The sequence below is a fragment of the Felis catus genome, chromosome D1, assembly GCF_018350175.1.
Source record: "Felis catus isolate Fca126 chromosome D1, F.catus_Fca126_mat1.0, whole genome shotgun sequence".
In the NCBI taxonomy this organism is placed as follows: domain Eukaryota; kingdom Metazoa; phylum Chordata; class Mammalia; order Carnivora; family Felidae; genus Felis; species Felis catus.
Genome location: NC_058377.1, coordinates 109048478 through 109061356, shown reverse-complemented (window position 1 = coordinate 109061356; position 12879 = coordinate 109048478). Strand labels below are relative to the sequence as shown.

The 12879-nt window shown below is 52.1% G+C and overlaps 1 protein-coding gene across 2 annotated transcripts in view; it reads right to left on the bottom strand.

The window, feature by feature from the left end:
• Positions 1-9098: 9098 nt before the first annotated feature.
• Positions 9099-12879, bottom strand: part of PACS1 (phosphofurin acidic cluster sorting protein 1) — a 155784-nt gene continuing 152003 nt past the window's right edge. For both annotated transcript variants that reach the window (XM_023240080.2, XM_045039573.1), the window contains exons 22-24: positions 12043-12269; positions 10710-10829; positions 9099-10556 (exon numbers count right to left, since the gene is read on the bottom strand). In XM_023240080.2, the coding sequence (XP_023095848.1) occupies positions 10441-10556; positions 10710-10829; positions 12043-12269 (463 nt within the window). In that variant the 3' untranslated portion in view covers positions 9099-10440. The remainder of the gene's footprint in view (positions 10557-10709; positions 10830-12042; positions 12270-12879) is intronic.

Genomic DNA, 12879 nt, shown 5'->3' with positions numbered 1-12879 from the left:
CTGCACAACAAGGCCTGGCACTGGTACCCGAGGAACTTGGGTGTTCCTTGAGTCAGGGTGGGCTCAGACTCAGAGTCCACCAGGTTCAGTGTCCTGGTGGATGCAAGAATCCCTTTGGCACCATCTGATGGAGAGATGGTCCTACAGGACTTGACCTCTAGGTCAAGTATGTCCCAGGACAAGGAGCTCACTACATTCTGCTGTGAGACTGCTCTAAAGGCTAGGAAGTTTTTCCTTAGCCCCAAAAGTACCTTCCTGCAGTGTTCATGGACACCAAACTGAAGCTGTCTTCAGGAAGGACAGCTTTTCTCTTTTGCCGATGGAGATACTTGGAGATGACAATGGTGCCCCACCCAATCTTTGCCTTGCCTAGACTGACAAACATGATCTCTTTCCCCACCCTTGCCCCAGGTTCCTGACCCTTCTCCATCCTAATTTCTCTTTTCAGGGTGTATTTTAGGTGTCAGTCCATACACTGCTCAGAATGTGGTGCTCAGTCCAGAGCTCAGGGAGCCAGACAGGGAGTGAACTTCACAGATCGTAGAGGGATGGTCCCCCCGCTTAATGAGAGTGCCTCCTGTCCACTGTGAAGTCGCAAGTCGGGCTAATTTTGACAGCCACCACACTATCTGCTTGGGGTCAGCTGGTCAGCTAAACCTAGATTGTGCACATCCTGGTCATATCCAGCCAGGTTATCCCAGATCCTGTGCCTCTGCCAGTTACTTTTTCTCCCTGTGATTTTTAAAGGTAGCTAATATAGTCCTATGATGCAAAATTCAAAAGGCACATACAAGAACTGTACTTCTTTCTCTCTGACCACTGTCCTCGGCCCTTCAGCTCTCCTCCCCAGGATCTCCTACTGTGACCAGTGTCTGGTGCTTATCCTTTAGGCTGTTTGCATCAGTGCAGAGCTGGTTTATCCTGTCGGTTTCATCTGGTCAGTGTTCTTCCAGGGCCCTGCAGGTAGGAGTCTTTTGTGTTTGGGATCTGTCTTCCTTAGTCCTTACTTCAGCCTTTTCTCCGGAGGAGTGCTGGCTAGGGTGTGATAATCCAACCTCCCATGCAGGGAGACTCCATCAGATCATGACTGCATTCCCAACTTGCCAGCAAGTTCCTGGGGAGGAAATGGAATCTGGAGCTCAGGGCCCCTTTGTCTTTTTTATTGAGTCTCCGTTTCTGAATCTCTTGTGCAGGGACTTTATTAGAAGGCTCTTTTTTTTTTTTTTTTTTTAATAAAAGTTTTTGAGTTTATTTATTTTGAGAGAGAGAGTGAGAGAGAAAGTGAGGGAGGGACAAAGAGTAAGGGAGAGACAGAATCCCAAGCTGGCTCTGCACTGTCAGCATTAGAGCCCAACGTGGGGCTCAAACTCCCGAACCCATGAGATCGTGACCAGAGCTGAGATCAAGAGTCAGATGCTTAACCGAGCCACCCAGGCGCCCCTAGAAGGCTCTTCTAGAGATTGGGATTCATTGGTGCAAGGGTGGGTCCTGGGCATCTCTTATTATTTCAAAACTTCAGTGGCGCCTGTGCTGTGCGCCCTGGGTTGAAAGCTTCTGCTGAGACGTTTTTACAGGTAAGGAGACTATGGCCCAGAGAGGTGAAGGCAGCTGCACGTGCAGAGAGAGCCTGCTGTTCTTGGGGAGCTCAGGCTCCCAGGGACCACCATGTCTTTCTCTAATCTACAGTCTGGTTATTTTGTCCCCATGTATAAGGCAGACTGACCACATGGGGCAGAGGTCAAGAGAACTGAGGTCAGATGGCTGGTTCACACCCATGCAAAAGCACAGTTGTACACGCCCTCAACATGGCCTCAGGCAGGTCCATCCAGAGGCACTGAACAGACACCTGTCTGCCACATGCACACCTCCACGTGCGTGTGTTGATAGGCCCACGTAGGTGCATACCATACATAACCCAGCACAAACACACATCCACAACCTCTGCTTTCTCCTCTTGTGCTTTCTCTCCGTCTAATAAAGGGGCACATTCCTCTTACCATCTTTTTCCAGTCGCCCTTTATGACTTCTCCTGGATCCTTGCTCTGGCTTTCCTGCTCCCTGCAGTCTTTGGTGCTTTCTTTGTGATTCTCTTTAGGCACCTGGCCCTGCTCCTCCCTGTGTACTGAGGGGAGGAAGGCAGGGTCTGCCCTGCTGGGTTCTCAGGGCCTTATCTTGCTTTCAGTGCTTAATCTTGAATGTGTCCAACCTTTTTAGCCACTTGGCTTTTTATCTTGTCCCTGAGGATTCTACTGTGCATCTCCCAGGGGAAGAGACTGTTACTTATCCTGCTCTGTTCTGCATTCCCCCCACAGCTGCTGGTCTCATGCCAGGCTGCTGATGGGTGCTCTGTTGATGGAGAAAAAGGGAGGAGTCTGTCCCAGTGGTGATTCAGCTCCTTATGCCATTTTCCGCAGAGCTTATCAGCTTGCCCCCGCCTGTCCCATGCCTGGGCAAGTTGTTCTTGCTACTTTTAATGTTTTCTCTCTTGAAATCACTCCCACTGTTCTGCCCCTTCCCCTTGGATCCTCAGAAGCACGCATCCCATTGAAATCTGTGTTCTTATTCTTTTTTCTTTGGCTAGTTTCACTACTTTTCTTTGAAGTGTTTGGGGGGCACTTTTTTTTTTTTTAAGTATGATTTATTGTCAAGTTAGCTAACATACGGTGTATACAGTGTGCTCTTGGCTTCGGGAGTAGATTCCCATGATTCATCGCTTACATATAACAACCAGTGCTCAACCCAACAAGAGCCCTCCTCAATCCATACCACTCATTTGCCCCCCTCCCCTGCCCCCTCAGTTTGTTCTCATCAACCCTCGGTTTGTTCTCTGTATTTAAGAGTCTCTTAGGGTCTGTCCCCCTCTCTGTTTGAAACTATTTTTCTCCCCTTCCCTTCTGGGGGGCACTTTTTCCAAGCATACATCTACCCTGAAATGTCAGCAGGTTCACCCTTAAGTGCTCAAGACTGGAGGCTTCTTAAAGGTCATGCCTCCTTCACATGACGAGCGGCTCACCGCTTCCTGAGGGGCCTGTTCCACCGTGAACATCCCTGGTTGTCAGTTCTTTCTGCCACCAGGTCAAGAATCAAAGCTGCTTAGAGCTCCCCTGAGAGGCTCCTGGTTCCTATCGTTGTAGCCACTTGGCAAACCTGCATCCTCTCTACCTCGTGACCTCCCAGCTAGACTAGAAGTGTCATCAAGCCGCTCAGTGAGAGAGCACACAGGCTTTGGGGTCATACTTAGCTAAGTTCAGTGCCATGTTTCTCCGTCTGCCGGCTGTGGGCCTTTAGGCATGCTCTGTAACTTCATCTGTTTCCTCATTTGTAAAATAAAGTTCCTAATACTTACCTCTTTGGGTCCTTGAGAGAACGGAATAAAACAGCAGAGTTAAGATCTTAACATTATGCCTGGTACATAACAGACACAGTCACTAGTAGTTATTTATTAATATTATCATCACCAAGCTTACTATTTGGTAGACCCCGTGCTAGTGAATGGAGGGTGGGGAGGAAGTATATGAAATGTTGGGCAGTCTCTTACGGTGTTGCTGGAGGGAAAACACATTTGGGATGAAAGCGAGCAATAAACAAGGCAGCAAATGGAAAGGCACGTCTGAATACGAGGGCCGAGATGTTTGGTGCTCGTAATAGGTGCCCTACATGGTCAGGATGGAGGGAGCCCGGCCCAGGCTCCCCAGGGAGAAGGGGTGTTCTCACCTTCTCCCTCCTGGCAGCTCTCCCGCATGTTAAGGAAGCTCCAATCTTCATCCAACCCAGATCATTTCCCTGAGCTCCATCCAGACCTATATATTCAACTCCAATCGGACACTAACCTCTGAACAGCACACACCACCCTTGCCCTAAAAGCACCATCTCCTGCCCAAATCTCCTCCAGGGATGTACCACCAGCTGCCTGTTCACCTAGAGCAGCCAGCCAGTCCCTATCCTTGGCTCTTCTCTTTTGGCCCTAAACCTGTTGATCCTGCCTCTTAAACTGGACTACGGTCTCCATTTTCCTGCACTGCTCCTACCTTCACCATGGTCTACGTCTCTGTCCCATCCTTTCTCAATTGCTGCAACAGCCTTCAACCTCTTCTGGTCTTCAGTCTTGTTTCCTCCAATCTGCTGTCACAAGGTGATCTTGCTAAATTCCCTCACCTCACTTTTCTGCCTAAAGCCCTTTACTGGCTTTCCACCGATCCCAGGATAAAGCGCTCAGTCCTCGCTCAGGCACAGAGTAATGATAATCACAGCTACAAGGCTCCTCAGTGCCCCAGCCACTTCCTTTCTCTTCCGCCCTATTACTCACCATGCCCATTGCTTTTCGGCCACGCTAAACCACATGGGGGTCTGAGAAGAAGCCAGGTTCTCTCTTATCTCTAGTTTTTGCTATTTCCTGCATCCAGAACACCATCATGTCAGGCATCTTTAAGATGCCACTCAGGTGTCGTTTCCTGTGTGACATATTCTTGGATACCCCTTTCCCCAGGCTAGATTAGATGCCCTTCTGGCATGTTCCCATGCAATGTGTCATGCTCTGTGGCAATTGTCTATTTGTCTGTCTTCCCTGCTCACCTCAGAGTTCCCATATAGGGAAGAACCCAGCCCCGCGTTCATCCTTGTACCATCATACCTAGGACAGGAACTGGCCCATGGTAGGAATACATGCAGGATGTATGGATGATGGGAAACTTGGGATCTGAGTGCACCTTGAGAGATGGTCTGGAGTCAGATGACCTGAGTTAGGAATCCGGCTCCTTCTCAGCCTATCTGTGTGCGTTGGACAAGTGATTTAATGTCTCACTCAACCCTTTGGCTAGCCTTTTAGTGTCTGCCATACGCCAGAGTGATGGATGCTGGAGATGTACCCTGAGTCTCTCCCCACCTGGAGCTCCCATTCTGATGGGGTACAAAGACATTTGTTGCAGGTGACGGTGAATGCCAGGACTGCAGAAAGGGCTCAAGTAAAGGCTAACAACTGGGCTTTGGGAAGGGAGGCTGGGAAAGCCTCTCTGAGGAGGTATCCTAAAGGCAAAGGAGGTAGCTCTGTGGGGTGGGGAGAGCGTTCAAGGTGGGAAGAGCCACGTGTTTGGGCCTGGTGCAGGGAAGAGGGATGCGATTACTGCAAGATCAGGTGTGGTTCAAGGGTGATGAGCGTGGGGGAGAGAGCAGCTGAAAGTGAAGTGAGGGGTAGTGGGGCTGGATGTGCAGGCCCAACAGACCACGGGTTGGGTGGCTATAGATAGCCACTGAAGGGCTCTAGCAAAGGAGTAAGGCACTCTGGCGTATGTTTGGGAACTCTCTAAGAGGCAGAATGGACAGGGGTCACTGTGGTGACACAGGACAACTAGGCAGCTTCTGGCTTAAGTAACAGGATGGATCCTGTGTTATTACCAAAACTGGGGAGGATAAAGGGAAATCAAGAGTTCTGTTTGGGCCGTGCTAGGTTTGAGATGTCTGTGAGTATTCAAGTCATGTAAATGCTTAAAAATGAGAGTTAGAGTTGGGACAGAGAGGGTAGGGGGAGCTCTCTGACCTTGAGCTTCCTCTTTGGTAACAAGGAAGTATCAGCTGGATTGATTTCCTAGGGCTGCTTGAAGTAGTCCATGAAATAAACCACATGAAGCACTCTGGCAGCAGGCTGACTAAAGAAAAATGCCCTCGGGTGATGTTGAGAGGGCCGTCCGTGCCGTCCATCCCTGGACATGGCAGTGGGTGATGAGAAGTAGTTTAAAAACAGGGATCTGAAATCTGCTATCTAGAAGAATTCCAAATACTGGGTATCGAGGAAAACCTTTCATTCCTTAAGTGTAGGCTATGCTTAGTGGCTTCCTTCCTAAGAGCACAGTATGGAAGGGGGTGTGACTTTACTAGTCAACACTACCTTGGCTGACAAATCGTGTTGATGGCAGGGACCCTTGGCATGAGGTGCTGGCAAATTCCAGTCGAGGGGCATTCTACAAAATACCTGACCAGTATCCTCAAAACTGTCAAGGTTATCAAAATTAGTCTAAGAAAATGTCACAGCCCAAAAGATTACATGTAGCGTGGTATCTTGGATACTGGATATCTTGGATTCTGGAATGCATAAAAGGCTTCAGGAAAAAACTAAGGAATTGGAGTTAAATATGGACTTTAGTTTATAATAATGTGTCGAGGTTGGGTCATTTGTTCGGATAAACATACCATGTTAACAACAGGAAAAACTAGGTGAGGGGATACAGAAACTCTTTGTTCCATCCTTGTAACTTTTCTGTTAAGTCTAAAACTATTCTAAAATAGAAGTTTGTTTTTAAATTAATAATAAAACCAGCCTAGAGTTGGTGTACAGGTTAGACAGAGGTCCTTCCACCTTCTGCACCCAAATGCCATCCTTCGTCTTTAGAGAATGTTTCTGGCAGCCCAGTCCAGCTTTCACCCTTGAGGACTGAGCAAGCCATCTCAATGTGTAAATAGGAGTTGCCTTGTTTTTGGAATTCTGGAAACCATTCCTACACAACCTTTTCCTCCTTCTCTTTGGAGTCTATCTTCTTACTCCAGGGCCTATGAGAAAACTCAGGTATGCTTGGGGCTGAGGCATTAAAGTGTCTGAGTGGTGCATCTGGACTGGGGACTCCATTCTAGCAGCACAGGCCTCTTCATTCACCCTGTCAACAGATATTCATTGTGTACCTGTGATGAGCCAAGAAGTATCCTGGGTACCAAGGATATAGCAGGTAAAAAAAAAAAAAAAAAAAAAAAATTCCTGTTTTCTTGGAGCGTACTCTCCAGTGGGGAGAGACAAACAAATGAATAATTAAGTGCCAAGGAGTGAGACGTGCTAATATGGAAAAATCAAGAAGGGTGAGAGAAAAGGGAGGTGCTATTTTAGACAGGTTGAGCAGGGAAGGCTTCTCTGAGGTGACACTTAAGCCAAGACTTCAATGAGGGAGCAAGCTGCATGGACCTAGAGGCAGGTGCAACAGCTTGTGCAAAGACCCTGAGGCAGAACGTGCCCGGGGTGTCCGAGGCATGTAAAAGAGGCCAGCGTGAGAAGGGCAGAGTGAGAAGAGAGATCAAGCGAGGAGGTCAGATCATATAGGCTTTGTGGGTTATGATGAGGGCTTTGGATTATATTCTTAGTGGGATGGAAAGCCATTGGACAGTTTAACACAGACTGATTAACATTTTAAAACGCTCTCTCTGGCTGTTGTGTGGAGAACAGACTACAGGAAGAGTAGGTGGAAGCACAGATAGTTAAGAGGCTATTAGAACATCCAGACAAGAGATAACAGCAGCAGTGAGAGGGGTAGGGAGCTGTTGGGTTCTGGATCTGTCTCAGGAAAGCCTATAGGATTTGCTGGTGGACTGGATGTTGGGTATGAGAGACAGGAGTCAGTGGTGCTTCCAAAGGGTTTAGCCTCAGAATGGAAGAATAAAGGGAGAAGTCTGTGCACAGGGGAGCATTTCATACCACAGGGCTGAGTGTGGGAGAGAGAAGACCAGAGGCCGGAGCCCTGTGTTCCCCAGCGTTCTGAGGCTGGGAAGCTGAAGAGGGTAACTTAAGGGAGGTCAAGAAAGGGCGGGTCAGAGAAGTGGAAGGAGAGCAGAGCGCTGTCCACAGGTCAAGTGGAGAAAGTCATTCTAACAGGCAGTGGGCATGTACAGGAAACAGGTCAAGCAAGAAAACAGACCCTTGGATGTGGCCACTCAGGTCACTGGTGACCTTGGTAAGGGAGCTTCTGACGGGGCTGTTGAGGAGAAAAGCTTGCAGGAGTGCAAGTGGAGGCGGGGAGCATGAACAACACTTGGAGAATCTCACTTTAAAGGGAGCAGAGCCATGGCGTGGCAGTCAGAGGGGATCTAGAAGCAGAGAAGTTGTTTTTAACCAGGGAGCTGTTCCTGCGTGTTGGTGTGCAGATGTGAAAGATCCGGTAGAGATGACGATGACGGCAGGAGAAAGGGGGCAACTGCAAGAGCAAAGCCCTGGAGGTGGGAGGAGGGGAGGCCCAGGATGTGGAGTCAGACGCAGCAGGCTGGGGGTTTATGCCTCTTCCTCACCCTCATCTTTCCCATCATCTGCTCGGTCTCCTCAGTTCTAAGCTGGACCCACACCTCTCCCGCCTGGGACTCCCGTGAGCCCCCAGGTCCCCGCAGCCCCTGCACTGCCTGAGCCTTCTCCCACTGCCTCCCACCCTGGAGGCCTCTCCTGGAGCTTCCACTCTGCCCCGAGGCCACACTCACATCTTCTCTAGCTCACCTTAGACACAATCTGACTTCTGGCATTTCCTCTCACGAACCAAACTTGTTCGGTAACTAACATGCAGACTGCATTTCTGGGACACTTTCATAGACCTCACTGGACTCTTCCCCTTGGGAGGCAGGCATTATTTCCACGTTTCAGGCTCAGAGAGTTTGGTGCAGGGCCACACTGCTGGGTCCCAGAGTCTCCCTCCAATAGGTCATTAGACCACAGGGCTTGGGGAACCAGTGACAGCCCATCCTACCCGGTCATACACTCCTCTGTGGCTGTGTCCTGCAGGGCAAGGATGCCAAGTCCCAATCTCTGGGCACTTCACCACGAGAGGAAGGTTGGTGTGCAGGCCTCTCTCCTGGGAGTGTGCAAAGAACCAGGCACCCAGAGAGCAGGGGCTGTGACTGTGTTCCATCTCTAAGTTAAAGGCAGGCAGGCAAGCCAACCTAATGACAGACCCCAGCTCCACCCTCTCCCCCTAGGCCTCAGACTTCACCAGCATCCAAAAAACTATGGCAGGACATCAGCCTAGTAGACGGAAAGAACCCAAGTTCTAATTATCAATCAGAAGACAGAAACTGCCCTTGACATGTCACTGTCTTGGGAAGTGGGATTTGGGGATGGTGAGTCCCAGAGAAAAAAGGTTATTTTGGTGTGAGAAGAGTGTTATTTCTGTTTCTGACCTCTGCTTGCCTCATACCGGGAAAGACAGCTTCATGCCTGTTTCTATAATTAAGGAAATGAGAATGCGCTTCTTCCAGCCATTTGAGAGGAGTTGATTTTGAGAGGAGTCGGCTGTGTTGTGCAGAGGGGAGAGGGTCGGATAGATCCTGCATCACAGTGAGAGGCATAGAAGCCCAAGCCTTGCTAGTTGGTAAGAAATCACCAGTTTATTGAATGAAAAACCCAACATCCACTCAGTCCCCCAAACCCCACCCCTCTCCGGCCCCAAGAGAGCAGCTCAGCCCAGGAGATGCTCTGGACAGCAGGGCTCAGCAGGGGTATAAGGGCTGGAGGAGTTTGGGGAGGTATGGAGAATGAGAAAAACACTTTTCAAAATGAAGTTCTGTGCAAAAACTTCTAGAAGGGGTGAGGGCAACGGTAAAGCTCTGGAGGTGCTGGGGTGGTGGACAGAGGGCTGCGGCTGGGATGGCGGCCCTGCGTGCTCAGCTTCTCCTGAGAAGGCTGATGGTTGAGGCTGAGGAGTTGGCTCAGACCCCCATGGCAAGAGGGAGGGTTTGGAGCCTGCTGGAGAGAGACCTGGCTGGGAAGGTGGGCTCTCTGTCCAGGTGGGAGGTGGGGAAGAACACACTAGGGAATGGGACACAAATGGACATGGTGGGCAGGGGGAGATGTAGGGTCACAGACAATATGCCGGTGGGGGTCTGCCTCCCATCTGTCCCAGTCTGGAGTTCAGGAAGAGGCAGGCTGTGCTGGAGGGCAGGGGGTGGGAGGCAGAGGGAGGAGAGTCATCAACAAGGGGGAGCCACAAGGACAGCGACTGGTGCCCAAGCGAGTCACATGGAACCACCAAGAGACTGGCTGTGCAGAGAACCAAAGAAACACTCAAGGATGCTCGTGACATCTAGGGGGGACCTGGGGGTCAGTGAGGAAGTCGTGCATGGGGGAGACCAGGAAGGCCCCTCCACCCCAGAAATACATGGCATCACCACAGAAATGCGGTTCTGGGGGTGAGGGAGGGGTGGGGCTGCTCCTGTGATCGTGGAGGGGAGGGGGTCCCTTGGGCTCAGGGTGCCCCTCCTATCCCACACTGGGAGAACCCACCGGAGTGGGAAGTGGCCCTGGGCCCCACTTGAGGGGGCGGCAGGTTGGGCAGCTGGCAGAGGGATGGGGAGGGCTGGATTCCCTGCTGTGGGCCAGGGTTCCAGGTTTCCTATTTCCAGGAAGGAACTGGTGCCATGTGGGGAGACTGGAAGTCGGTGAAGGGAGGCCCAGAGGACTCAATTCCAGGGATGGGTGCCAAAAGGCAAAATCGACACGCCCCGGCCCGGAATGGGAGGGAGAGGACTGAGCAGGAGGGAGGGGAGCAGCGTCCCCACTGGCAGTGTCCTTCAGGACTGGGCAAGAGAGATACAGGCCTCAGGGCCAGGAAAGGGGACGCTGGACCCAGGCCTGCTGGCCTCCCCCTGCCCGCAGGCGGTGAGGCTGGTGGCAGTGCCAGGAGGGAGAGTGGCCAGGAGATAGTGCCCTCAGGTGGCCTTGCTGCCACTGAATAGTCCCACTGGAAAGTGCTTGACATGGGTGGGCCACTGGGCCGCCAGCTGGAAGAACTTGATGTCACTCCACTCGACTCCGTCGATGGACACTGGGGTGACAGGGGAAGGAGGGGGTGACCAGGGCTGCTAAGGCCACCTCCCCAGGGTCCCTCGGGGAGGGCCATCGCCTCCCTCCCCGCAGAGTCCCCTGCCCCTCTTCTTCCCGCCCTGCCCAGCACCCCTCCTCCCGTGTCTCCCCGTACCTCTCAGCATGGTCTGCTGCTGCTTGGCAGAGCAGATGAGGCGGCTGATGCCCTCGATGACCTGGCTCTTGGAATCTACCTCCTTTTCTCGAGGTTTCTTGCTCAGGAAGATCGTGGGAACTGGAAAGCAAGCAGAACCACCTCTGTCACAACCCTTGGAAAAGTATTCACCCCCTCCCCTCTCTCAGCCCCACCGGCCCCTCTTCCTGTGTGTGTGTGGTGGGGGAGATGATCTGCTGATGGACATCCTCACTCCCCAGCTCTGGGTAGGCAGGCAGCACGTACCAGGATCTTTGAGTCCTGCCCCCTCCCAGCATAGGCCTCTCCTTGAGCTTCAGTATCATCGACTGTGTAACGAGGACCCGGGGCCAGTTGGGTCTCTGAGGTCCCTTCCAGCTTGGGTGTTCTAGGTAGCCTGTAGGGCAAGAAGCCTGTGCCCTTGGGCTCCTGCCTACTCACTCGCACCCACGTAGGGCCGAGTCTGCTGCGGCTAGGAGGAGGGAGGCCACACCAGAGTGTCTGCACCATCTCTGTTCTAGGGATGTCGGGGCAGCAAGGAGAACACATAGAGCTGTCAGGCCTGCCTTTGTTGCTCTGGCTTTTGGCCTGGCACAGTCCCCTGCTTGCCCTCAAGAGGAACTCTGTGGAACAGAGGCACGAACAGAAAGGGGCCCAGCTGCTTTGGGAATGCTCTGAGGAGGAAGGGTCCAGCGATTAGAGAAAGCCCCTGACAGCTGGGCGATGCGTGGGGCTGGGAGGGCCCATGGGTCACCTGGCAGACTTGTCTGCCATGGCAGGTGCACAGCCAAATCAGCAGAACAGACGGCAGCAAGCTCTGCCCTAGCCCTGGCCTGGTTGTGGGGATTCCTGCCTCATACTCTCAGAGCATAGGACCCAGGCCACCCCCAACTCTACCTCTAGTGACTTAAGTGCCCCATCTTATCCAAAATGGGCTGTCCTCCTCTTAATTCTTAAACAACAAACATTCTGCTTCATGGGGACACAGTGATGTCCTCCTCTGTCACATGGTCCATCCCTGAGGGTAGTGGCTGGAAAGGCTCCCTACATTATGGCAGCACTAACTGCCTTGGCCCCTAAGGTGCTGATGTTCAGCAGGTAGGGACCAACTTCTCACTGGGAACATCCATTTCCTTTGTTAAAGAAGGAACGGCCTTGTCTCGCAGGTGATGCGGGTACCCGGGCTGGACCCCATGATATATGTGCTCTTCGCCTTCATCCAAAGATCTCCCAGAAGCAGATTCTGTCCCAGGCCCTGAGAGGAGATGGGGAACCCCGGTGGCCCCGACTGTCCCTGGCCTCAGATGTCACTTACCTTTCTTGTTCTTCTCTTTGGTGACCACAGTCATTGCCATGGTACCGGAAAGCTGGGCCTCCCCACCATGGGGCAGGCGGGAAACCTGCACTGAGCGGAAGACGCTCTTGAGGGTGTTCTTGGAACTGGCGTCCCTCTTGTCACCTTCCCTTCTCCGCTCACCAGGGTGGCCCAGCCAGTAGTCCACCTGGAGGCCAATCACATCCCCATATGGGCTGTTGGGGCTCCTGAGGAAGGGGAACAGTAATGGAGAGTAGGCTCTGCCTTGAGTTCCCAACTACATGGCCAGGTTGGAGGGCCCGGGGGAGACTGCCAGGCTCTGGGAGGGGTGAGAGGAGGCGGCAGATTAAACGGCTCTGGGTTCCCTCCAGTCTCATGGAATTGGTTCGTGTGGGAAGGGAGAGACAGGCTGATCGGAGGACAAAGCCAGGAGCAGATAAAGACCTGAGACACTGTGAGGGAGCCAAATACAAAGTCACAGGGCGATAAGGGAAGCAGAGAGGAAAGGAGCTTTAGGAAGAAAGCCTGCCTGCACGCATACATACACACACTCATATGCACACACATACACTCCCCCCCCAGCAAGCACGTATGCACACATATACATACACATGCACATACACATGCACACATATGTACACACCCAACAAGCAGAGCCCAGGCAAAACCCAGCCAAGGGCTGGAGAGATTAAGTGGGGCAGAGACAGAAACACCTTGGCCAGCTCCACAGCAGCCCCAGGAGGGAGAGCTGATGGTTGCTGACCTGCGGCTTTCTCTTATTTATGGCACTTCTAGCTCAGGGATAATTTTAGCTCCGAGGGGAAAAAGGGCTGATGT